The sequence below is a fragment of the Galleria mellonella genome, unplaced genomic scaffold (genome assembly GCF_026898425.1).
Source record: "Galleria mellonella isolate WM207_F2 unplaced genomic scaffold, CSIRO_AGI_GalMel_v1 utg312, whole genome shotgun sequence".
Lineage (NCBI taxonomy): Eukaryota > Metazoa > Arthropoda > Insecta > Lepidoptera > Pyralidae > Galleria > Galleria mellonella.
Window position 1 is genome coordinate 465267 of NW_026442074.1, and position 12318 is coordinate 477584.

Consider the following 12318-nt stretch of genomic DNA (forward strand, 5'->3'; position numbering starts at 1 on the left):
ATTCCTTGTTCTTAGATTTACACACATTATATTTTATAGATTTTAAAAACATAAATAATATTGGAATACATTTTAAAGTAAATGATACAGTAGTATTTAAACATAGGTGAACCCCTAATCTCTAAATAGGTAAATCCTGTACTTTAGACAAGCATTGCTCTCCCCTATACGACATCATGACATAAAATGCATACAATGTAGCCCCCCCCCCCCTCTTCCACGGTTGGTACCAACGCAACCACTATATCCGTGTATTTTAAATCTGTAACATCTTCGAAAATATTCATTTAAATTACATGCTGTAAACAGCCATATTGATCTATACTAAATGGACAATGTATTTAAGGTACATAATTGGATAAAAATTAATACTGTATTGCTTAAAATCACTTCGTTAATAAGCCATTTTTTCCCGTAAAATATAAAGGATAAAACATGGTTATTGTGGGTTATCCTTAAGGGATAGAGATATAGCATAGCAGACTTTTTTGTTGACCTTTTTAAGGCGTACAATACTGTAGTACATTATTTTGATTTATCTCGTGGGGTTCAGCCAACGTTTGCATTGTAAGTGCAAAAAAGTATGTTTATTCACGACATCACATTAGAAATCTCTAAATTTATCAGTGTTTCTCTACAATATTATGCATGTATTATACATATAAACCTTCCTCTTGGATCTGTTTATCTATTAAAAAAACCGCTTTAAAATCCGTTGTGTAGTTTAAAAGATTTAAGCATACATAGGGACGGACAGACAGCGACAGCGACTTTGTTCTGTACTATGTAGTGATACTTATATATTTATACATAACATCTCTTTCACACATATGCCCGTGAGTTAGGTATTTAGGGCCTACAAAAAATTTGTGTCGTAGCTTCAGGTATGAAACTGGGACATATGCTGAGTTAGGTCCTTTGCACAAACACTGTTACATTCATTTAGTATGTAATAGTAAAATATCACATTATTGGCACATATGTTATATATATATTATATACATATTAACTAAAAATTAAACGCATTTGTTATTTTAATCATCTTCACCAATGAAATTACATCTACTATTTAAAACTTCATACTTCTATATTGTAAAAAATAAATATTTTATTTATTTATTATTTAATTCGTTAGTATTTTTACAAGAGTGTATTTTACCAATAAAACTAAACATGTTTCCCAAAGAAATAGGTATGTGTTGAAATACTATAAAACACTTTCAGTCTTATTACAAAATACTCATTAATACTTGGAATAAACCTAGACAAATAAATCGAGGTTTAAACCAAGTCTAGAGATAATTCTGAATTTATTACGAAAGCATTAACAGAGAACTTAATATTAGAGTTAGACTGTGGATCACATGTTTCCCTAGATTATATACAGTAGTCATTCATTCATTTCGATCATTAATCAATTAGAAAATCAAATCAAATTATATTTATTCGCTTGCTACATGGTACAATAAGAAGTTACGTACATATATAGGCACATAACATGCAGCACCCCGCAGACTATATGCAAATGTCAGGCGTTTCGTTTCACCAGAAAACTGATATTTTTTAAAAGATTTATTATTACGTAATGTTTATAAAGATTGAAATATATTTGTGCTTATCGTTTAACTTTCCATTATTACTATTTAAATAGGTTTGACATATTTTTGACATTGTAATACCATACATATTTTTTGCGATGGCTAATTAATTCTATTTCGCAGCAATTGTATCGTGAAACAGAATATAAATTCAATATTTTATGAAGTAATTACACAATACAATCAATTGACTAATTAGAGTTTATAATTCGGATTAAAATCTATTGCTAATATTTTAATAAGGTTATAATATTTTAATAAGGTGGGGAGGGAAAGCAAAATCCTTCATAAGAGAAGTTGAGTCTGCGCATAGCGGATAGGGGCCATGATCGCCGTTCTGGTTCGTATCTGGCTCAAAAGATATCTCTGGCAATCCAACGTGCAAATGCCGCAAGTGTCATGGGGACCTATGGGTCGGGTACGGGATCATGAATGAAACTGATCATTAATTTAATTTTTGTTTTTTTTTTTGTGATATTGTGAAATATATTAGTTTTATAAGGTTATATTCATTTTATATTTATTATAAAAAATTTCGTAAGCACACATTATATTTTAAAGCAAAAACTACCGGTTTAACTTACATGTAATTAGATCGAGAGAGCTCGACTAGTTTCGGGATCAATACATGATTTTTAGTCATGAGCGACTATGTTGCGAGTGCGCATGTCACAGTAAAGTTCTATTACTAAGAATCTCTTACTAATATAATAAAATTGTAATTGGGCGATAGTTGTATATGAAAGATATTTAAGAAAAAATATATAAGGGACCTGAATAACAGCAATAGATCTCAAAACAATATATTATTTAGAAATTTTATCGTTCCGTATATTTGTTCTAGCGTCATAGAAAAACTATAGCACGAAACTGTATGCGGTTTTCAAAGTTATGTTTTTTGAAAGTCTAACATAAAATCTGATATATATTTTATATTCCGTCTATAAATAGTATACTTTATTTGTTTTCGTATTTTTTTTACAACACAGGGGGCTATCGAGCGTGCGGCTCACCTGATGGTAAGTGACTACCGACGCACATGAAATTTTTTTTTCTTTTTATACAACTTAGAATGACAAACAAGCTGACGGCCCACCTGATGGAAAGTGGTAACTGTCGCCTATAGACATGAGCAGTACCATGGACATAACAGAGTATACTGTTTCGCCCATGATACCCTCCATGCGTTGCCATTCCTGAGGACTCAGGTGTTATTCCTCTGTACCCAGTAAATTCACGCCATATCCCATCCTTCAAACCGAAACACAGCCATGCAAACACAACTGCTTCACGGTAGAAACACGAATGGGACAGAGGTACCCAAGCAATCGAGTTTTGTACAAAGTCTCCCTCTAATAAAAAGAAATTTTCGATTATTTCCAAAATCCACGCGTAGAAAATAATGGGCAAAAAGGTTATTAATTATAAATTCATATAAAAGATCTAAATGTTGTTAAATTACCTCTCGTGTTACAGTTGTAATAAATGTAAAATTACAAGTTTTTAAATTATATTTTCTATGTTTTCATCAATCATGATATAATATCTTCTCTCAGTGTTAATATAGATGAACTAAATTCCATTTTCTACCACAAACTTGAAGTTACAAAATTTCAGTTTCAAATTGTGACGTTAATTTCATAAGTGAAGATTTAGATGCGGTATTTTAATTTTAGAATACATTTGATTTACAATACCTTTTATCTTTATAAACATATTATATTATATTTGGTACTCCTTGTATGTCCAATTCCATGTTTTGTTCACGCTATTGTCGTATACGGGGTCGGCAGGATGATTCACTTGCAAGTTTCCCTGTCGAAAAATTTATTGAATATGAAAAAAAATTATACATGATATTAGATGTATAATTAGAGAATAAAAACTAGTATAAAATGTAGTATTTTAACTAACTTTAAAAAAGATGGTTTTCCGTTGTATTAATTAAGTTTAACAAACTTCTCTCATAACTCCATCAATTATGAATCAATTTGGATTTTTTTATCTGAAAGTACATACTTATAGTTTAGTTTAACATATAGATGCTTGCAACACTAGGGGTGTTACATGCGCGTTGATAACCCTAATGAAACCTTAATGTACCCTTTTTGAAGAACCCCATACACATACATATAGTCTCTAGAAAAAATCAAGTCAGGGAACTCATTCCACAGCCTGAGTGTTCGCGGGAGAAAATTTCTCTGAAACAGCACTGTATATGACCATTTAGGTTCAAGCGTGTGAGGATGGATTCTCTGTCGATGGCGAGTGGTGCGTTGATGAAAGGTGACTGTAGGCATCATTCCAAATAATTCCTTGCCTTTACTAGAACTTTTATCTTATTCCTTCTTCTGTACAAAATAATTAAAATGGATGAAAATGTATAAATGAAAAAGGTCGTTACCACTCAAATTGTTACGCCTAACACATTGAAGTCTGGTGTAAAATTTAAATATGATTCAAACAAAGCCATCATTGTAAGTATTAAGCTATATTGAGTACCAACGCTTTATCTAATCAAAATTCCTAGTACTTAACTTAATTATTCACAATATTAATTAATCTTCTACGTTCTAACAACGTATTTTCATTCGAATTCAAAGGAATTCCTAATCAAAGGAAAAATCTACATCTTTTTGTTAACAAATTGTTTAATGAGTGATTTCATTTTAAAATTAATGTAATAGGAAAAACTAAATTAACAAATGCTGTACAAACAATAATGTAATATAAAATATAACCAAAATCATGACCATCTTTTTATAGAACAAACTACAAGTCGAATTAAACAGTTTTAAGGAAATCGCCCCACTAGACGAAGTACATAAGAATCTATCAATAGAATCGCTACGAATAGAGCTCACATGAGAAGGAACAGGCAACACACTCTACCCTATAGTGTCGCTAGTAGCTAGATTCGTTTGTACATCACCTAGGGGACTGATTCATTATTTTGCCCTATTATTGTTTATATAAAAAAAGAATGGAAGAGGAAAACATATTACGCCGACCCCAAATGATAGTTGGGATAAGGGTAGGAAGATGATGATGAAGATGATGATAAAAAAAGACATTACTACTGCTAACGTAAATACAATCAGTCAACAGACCACACAATAAAAAACTCTTTCATGCTATAATGAATTTAGACTGTCTATATGCATGCACAGTGCATCACCACGCCGTATGCCCCCTGAAGAAGTGGAAATAATTATTGGAAACAGCAAATATAATAAGTTCGTAAACTTCCCATTTTCCATGTATATAGACTTCGATAGAAATGAACAAAAATTTAAACAATGAGATAGATAAAGGAACAACGCGGTTTCAGAGATGTTTCCTCCCACGAACACTCAGGTTATGATATGAGCTCCCTGTCGAGGTTTTCCCTAGAGACTACGGCATTGGGTTCTTCAAAAGGGGGGTAAAGAAGTTTCTTCAGGGTCGGCAACGCGCGCGTAATACTCCTGGTATTGTAGGCGTTCATAGGCTACGAAATCCGTTATCCGCTCACCATCAGGTGGGCCGTATGCTTGATTGCTACCACAGTGGTATAAAAAAAAACTATTATTTTTATACGATGGCAGCTCTGTGCTGCAAGTTTTACTGAACCACCAAGTTAGTCGCCTCTTAAAACACCCACGAGAAAGAAAAGAATGCTCCGTTTTATCTTAGGACCACACTGCAACAATTATTAGCAACATTGTCAATCATATTTCTTGAAATACCTATAAGTACATTATTTCACATTGATGTCATTGTCTCTTTCTATCTTTATTTTAATTTATTTCAATAGGTACACATTACAGAGAATTAACAATGTTACATTAATTTATACAGTACAATAATGTTTTGTTCAAGCCTCCCTCAACCCTCCAAAAATATGCGTACACAGCGTGATCAAAACATAAACACACAACTAAACAAGTATGTAAACACAATATAATTTACACAAACAAAATTATTTAATTTACTTACACATTAACAACTATAAAGGTAAATATACAAACACATGCATAATCATATATATACATACACATATATACACATACATACACACGCGCATACATACATATACACTATCTTCACTAGTGATAACCATTTCATCGATGCATTCGTTTGCCACTTGTTTAGAAGACTAGAAATACTATGCATTTTAATCAATCATTATTTTTTATTTGTACTAGTATTGGACATCAAGAGATAGTCTTATAGTTCAATATGGCAATAAACGGTCACTGTAGCCTATGGACGCTTGCAACACTACGGGTGAGCGTTGCTGAAGAAACCTTAAAATAACCTTTTTGAAGAACTCCATAGTTTTCTTGAAATTGTCATAGACACATTATACACAATTAATTAGTAACAAATTTAAACATTCAATCAATTTGATCAATTATTCATTTGTTTACATCTTCATTGAGTTCTTATAAAGTTTTTATGTATATATTCATTTGTATATATATATATATATATATATATATATATATATATATATATATATATATATATATATATATATATATATATATATATATATATATGTGTGTATATGTGTGTATATATTTCATATATATTAGTATAACTCCTTAATTTATTATTAATATAAGTAGTATTTATGTGTTATATGTGTATTTCTTATGTATTATTATGTATTATTATTTCAGTATGTTGCTATAATTATGTCACATATTTTTCACCACATCTGCCCTTCATACGCTTTCTATTTTTACCTAATGGTTAGCTGGTAGAGAATGCCATATGGCATTAAGCTCGCCACTTGTACAAAGTTTTATTGTTCAATAAAGAATAAATAAATAATAAAAAGAAATTATAAGTACTTTGTTTTATGGCAAAAAATAGACACAAATGCAATAGCGGCATCCATTGTATTTTATGTTTGCGACTATGTAGTTTACAAAACGAGCAAAACATAAGCGGCTACGTTACAACTTGAGAACTTAGAAGTTGCACACCATACTGCAGCTAACTTGGCCCGCATCAGTTCTATCTTGTACCTACTTATACGTTTTTCCTAAACTTCCTATATAGTTTAAAGTTCAACTTTATGAACATCCCTGTTTTGTATTTTAAATTTAAATACAGAATGTTGCCAATATTGTTATTTTTAGCAAAATGATTTAATGAACTGCCTGATGGAGAAATGCAATCCGTTTCTAGTACGTTGACGGCCTTTAAAACTGCAAACGAGTTTTTTTAAGAAATCCACATTGTAGCACAGAAAGCTTCGAAAATTCTTTCGACGATGTTATGTTCTGCAATAACATTGTCGAATTGTCGAATTGCCATAACATATAGAAGCCCATTCAAAGTGTGAACATATGAAATTTGACAAGTATTTTTGCATTCATCAATTCAAAATACTATAAAAAAGTTAGTCTTCAGGAATGGCAACAGCTATCCTCATGAGCTGATGCCCTAGTTAGATGAAGTACTATGATCAGTATATTCTATAATATGTATGGTGCTCTTCATAATATATGGTGCTATATGCGAGGGATATCATTTTCGATAAGGTAGTGCATCAGTTTTTTTAAACCATTTGCAGTTAAATTAAAAAATATGACACACTTACATTAGAAATATTCTTCAGTTCCTCCCGTTTCCCCAAATTTTGCGGTATACTCCCCTCGGGTACATTCACCTGTGCTCCAGAGTCCAAGTTCAGCGGCTCATATTCATCTGAGACTCCACTGTCTGGAGAGTCTGGTATTTGGACGGAGTTCAAATAGCCATTCTGGCCAACCCTGCTTTTGTGGACACAGTAGTCCCCCGTAAAAGGGTTTTGGTACGCGACTACGGTTCTGTGAACAGAGGAGCTGTATAAAATAACGTATAATAGTTACGTAAACGGTAGAAACATGAATGGATTAGAGGTGTCCAAGCAAACGACTTTTGTACAAAGTCTCCCTCTGGTAATTTCACACAAAATTGTAATTTCACTATCTAATTCCACATATACATACATATTTAACCATTTACCTCAACTGTTCCACAGTATCTCCTTCTCTTTTGTGTGAGAACACGACTTTGGTGGGCCGCAACAGTACACCAATCTGAAACGGGAATTCAAAGTTCAAGTGATGCGTCCAGACAAGTTGACTCGAGTACTTGAACTCAAATACTCAAATACCTACTGGATACTCGAATATTCAATATACAGAATTCGAATACACAATACTCGAATACAGGATTCGAGTTATTGCAGTACTTGATCACTAGTTGAATGTTATTTGAATTCATGTTCGAAATTTAAATATCAGGTTTTTAATTAATACTTATATGTAATCGCTTCGCATTAAGTTTTAAATATAAATTTAAATATGTTTATACAACACGAAAGTTTAAAATTAAGTACTTTGTAGTAAGTTTTTATTTTTGTTTGATGGTTTCATTATTTTTTTCTTTAACTATAATTATTAAACAACTGAACGTCTATTATCTTTATTAAGAGTAAACTTCAGAAATCAATAATACTCGAATCTAAAGACGTCTAAGACTCGAGTCAGGTTTTGATTATTTCTAACGTGTAACAAAATAATCGATAAATCGAATGAAGGATGACTCTTATATCATTATTAAGTTCTAAACGAGCCCTAAATTAGTCATTGAAAATGGACAGTTGAAAGGACTGTTTTATCAAAGGATTTCGATAGAAATACGGTCCTTGATGGTATTGATCTTGCAATTTGTTATTCTGTACTCGGAATTGGTTTTATACTTCCAGCAACTTGAAAAGCCTTTATATTAATAAATGAAATACATTTTGAATCCGACAAATCCGTAGAGGACAAGGCGAGAGAGGCGCATTGCTTGAAACAAATGACGTGCTGAATTCAATTCACCGCAAAATTAGCCAATTTAATGGTGAGAAAATTAGCATAGAAAATAAATCTGTACTAAATATGATAAAGAGGAAAAAGCATCATTAGATCAGTCGTGAACTGTCCACTGCTGAACATAAGTCTCCCCATTGGGATATTTGCCAATAGTTGCCACGTTTGGACAAGCGAATTGGCAACTGAAGTTAGGCTTTGGTAACGTTACAAGAGGGACGCTGCTGCCCATCCCTCGATCATTAAATTCCCTTAGTCTCCTATTACAACACCCATGGGAAAAGAAGGAGTGACCCATTCTATGCTCCCATATTCTAGGCTCCCAGTGACTGCATCACCAATACTGACCCAGGAAGCGACGACTTTATAACCTAAGCGTTTAAAAGAGACTAGTTTGAAAAATAACAGGAGTATTTGTATGAAAATGCTGGAAAGACCTTTGCCCAGCAGTGGGATAATATAGATTAATAGTTGTTAATAGACTTTAGTATTTTTTTTTAAGTAAAACTACAGCAAACTCTTAGAGAAAATGCCGCTTCATTGTCATAGTTTTTAACATAGACCTCTCTCTCTCTCTTCGTCCACTTCAATACTGAAGGTCGTGTCCTTGAAAGGTGTCTGTTGCCTCTTTTATAATTCTTATAATCTTAACTAAACCCACATACATACGTAATATACAAGAGTACTACGTAAATACGTATTCGCCCCTACCTCTCAAGTGAGGGGATGGGGGTGAATTGTTTACCTGTCCATTGCGACGCAGTCCATGCACACGGTAGAAACAGTAGCCACATGTGAATAAAATGAGAAAAAACTGTAACAAATTGCTTAGATTAGATAAATAGTTGTGTTTGCATGGCTGCTGTGTTTCAGTTTAAAGGGTGGGATATGGCAGTGAATTTACAGAGTACAGAGGAATAATACCTGAGTCCTCAGGAATGGCAACGCATGGTGGGTATCATGGATGAAACAGTATACTCTGTTATGCCCATGGTACTGCTCATGTCTATAGGCGACGGTTACCACTATCCATCAGGTGGGCCGTCAGCTTGTTTGCCATTCTAAGTTGCATAAAAAAAAAACATTTTAAATACATAAATTAACGCGATGAAAAACCTTTGCAGGTACATAGCACCTACATACCTGCTTCTTTATTGCCGACGTCTCGACGTGGACCACGTCGTGGTCACGACACGACTAAAATTAACTAGATTAGGCATTTTATGTTTTGTATATTCAGCAGTTAACTGTCCACTCCTGGACATAGATCTCCTCCATAAGTGGGATTCTATTACCACGATTATTACATATAAAAGTTCCTGTCATTGATAGGAATTAGAAGCGAATTTTAAAAGGGCGAGTACAAAAGATCACGGAAAGGTCACAGGTTTTTCTGCCTCAAAAAGTCCGTCTTTCAAATCTTTCTAATCATAATAATACCACGCTTGGCAGGCTGTTCGTATGGCTAGAATAAAAATCAATTGAATGGTAAATATGGAATGGAATTGAATTGAAAATGTTTTACAAAAACATTTTATGTTTTAAATATAATCTTTTTTCTTTTTTTTTTTATAGAACTTAGAATGGCAAACCAGCTGACGGCCCACCTGATGGAAAGTGCTAACCGTCGCCTATAGACATAACAGAGTATACTGTTTCGCCCATGATACACCCCATGCGTTGCCATTCCTGAGGACTCAGGTGTTATTCCTCTGTACCCAGTAAATTCACGCCATATCCCACTCTTCAAACCGAAACACAGCCATGCAAACACAACTGCTTCACGGTTGAAACACGAATGGGACAGAGGTACCCAAGCAATCGACTTTTGTACAAAGTCTTCCTCTGGTGATAATCATTTATAAGCTCTTTCAAATTATCATTTTATAATTCTATTGCTAAATTAATTAGCAGAATGATATGATGTTATCAATTAATATTGTACAGAAGCATTTTACTGAACTAAATGTTATCTTGCGGAAGTCCCTATCACTGGTTATTTGATTAGAATTATTTTGTTTAATTCCGCTACCGTTAGTATTTTATTTCAATAGGTACACATTACAGAGAATTAACAATGTTACATTAATTTATACAGTACAATAATGTTTTGTTCAAGCCTCCCTCAACCCTCCAAAAATATGCGTACACAGCGTGATCAAAACATAAACACACAACTAAACAAGTATGTAAATGCAATATAATTTAAAAATTATTTAACTTATACATTAACAACTATAAAGGTAAATATACAAACACACACACACACACGCGCGCGCACACGTACACGCACGCATGCACGCACGCACGCACGCACGCACACGCATACGCACACGCACACGCACACGCACACGCACACGCACACACACGCACACACGCACACAGTATGTAAGTGATGTGTGAATATGTATGATAGCGGAATGAAACAAAATAATTCTAATCAAATAACCAGCATATAAATATTATATATTTGCATATAATAATCAATTTAATCAACTATTTGTATAGTATTGTTTATTTATATGTATAATTTAAAGTAAAATATCGATCGATAAACCGTTCCATTTAGCTTCGTCAGTATAATGACAAAAAACTGATCAGACAAATAATCAGCATCTCACCATCGTCATCGTCTGCCCTAAAGACTGCCATTTTTTTTAATGGATGATAATGGAATGGTAGCCCCACTCGCGTTATCGGTATACACCGGCGGGGCACCAGTGAAGGATGATAGGTGAGGATGAAGCAGGTCAGTTAGCCCATCGTGACGAATTCAACAAGAATTGTTCACGATGGTTTCCAGGGGGAACCACGTGGAGGTCGACCTAATAAGGCATATTGCTAGCAATGGGGCTGTCAAACTCTATTGCTAACAATTCCTTTCCCCCAAAGACTGCCATTAGGAACGAACCTAAGCCACCTGCATCCACTGTCTCCCCAGACAAATAACAATCATCGGTATATACGTAAAGTAGAATTTATAATAATATAATCGTCAATTATTCCTTTTAATTATAATAATTTATTTATTAAATAATTAAATATAGATACGTCTAGATACATTATGTGCACAAGTGTATAGAACATTGATAGATAGATAGATAGATAAACACTTTATTTGAAACGTAAATTACCAATTAAGTTTATACAACCAAATTATGTGCACTTTTTTTAAATATAAAACAAAAGATAAAAGTCGAAAACATGTTTGTATGTATTTGTATGTCATTGATGAAGAAACGAGTCAGCTAATTGTCAAATAAAAAGTTGACCCGTTTTTTGAGACTCCATTGCTCTATTTATATAATTTAAGTTCAAAAGTTACTAGAAAAACGAACCAAACGTACTGACACTATTACAGACTTGAACTGTTTGACTTGTTTGTATTAGAAATGAAACAGAGTACTCACCAGTATACTCAGAAGTACGTAATCAACATAAATAATCATGTTAACACCATTCACCATTTCTATAACTATAATTAACTTAACATTTTTATAAAAAATATCTAAGAATAACACATTGTGTTATGAATTTTGCGCGACTTTCTTATTTTCAACTGCATTGGATCTCATTGGTCGGTTAAGAAGCGGTTCTGCCTTGTGATTGGCTAGAAATATGAGTACTGGAATCTTATTCGTCGATTCGACTAAGACTATTGAATAAAACCAATAGAGAATGACTGGAGATTGGGGATGAAACGTCTGCAGTGGATGTGTCATAGAACATGTCATGTGCAGACAAGTAACAGACTTTTTTTTATTCACCCGCCTTGTAAATATTCATTTTAACTAAGTAATTATATAAAAATGAAATAAATAAATACGCTCACGACCTCCTAATAGGTGGAGTCTTATGTTCAG

At 33.2% G+C, this 12318-nt stretch overlaps 1 protein-coding gene across 1 annotated transcript; it reads right to left on the minus strand.

Moving 5' to 3' along the window:
* Positions 1-2376: 2376 nt before the first annotated feature.
* LOC113517892 (uncharacterized) lies at positions 2377-12047 on the minus strand. Its single transcript, XM_026902636.3, has 5 exons — positions 11866-12047; positions 9201-9269; positions 7602-7675; positions 7195-7423; positions 2377-3413 (listed from the first exon to the last, which is right to left on the minus strand). Exons 1-5 carry the CDS (start codon positions 11920-11922, stop codon positions 3321-3323), a joined length of 522 nt encoding a protein of 173 aa, XP_026758437.3. The 5' UTR covers positions 11923-12047; the 3' UTR covers positions 2377-3320.
* Positions 12048-12318: the final 271 nt, after the last annotated feature.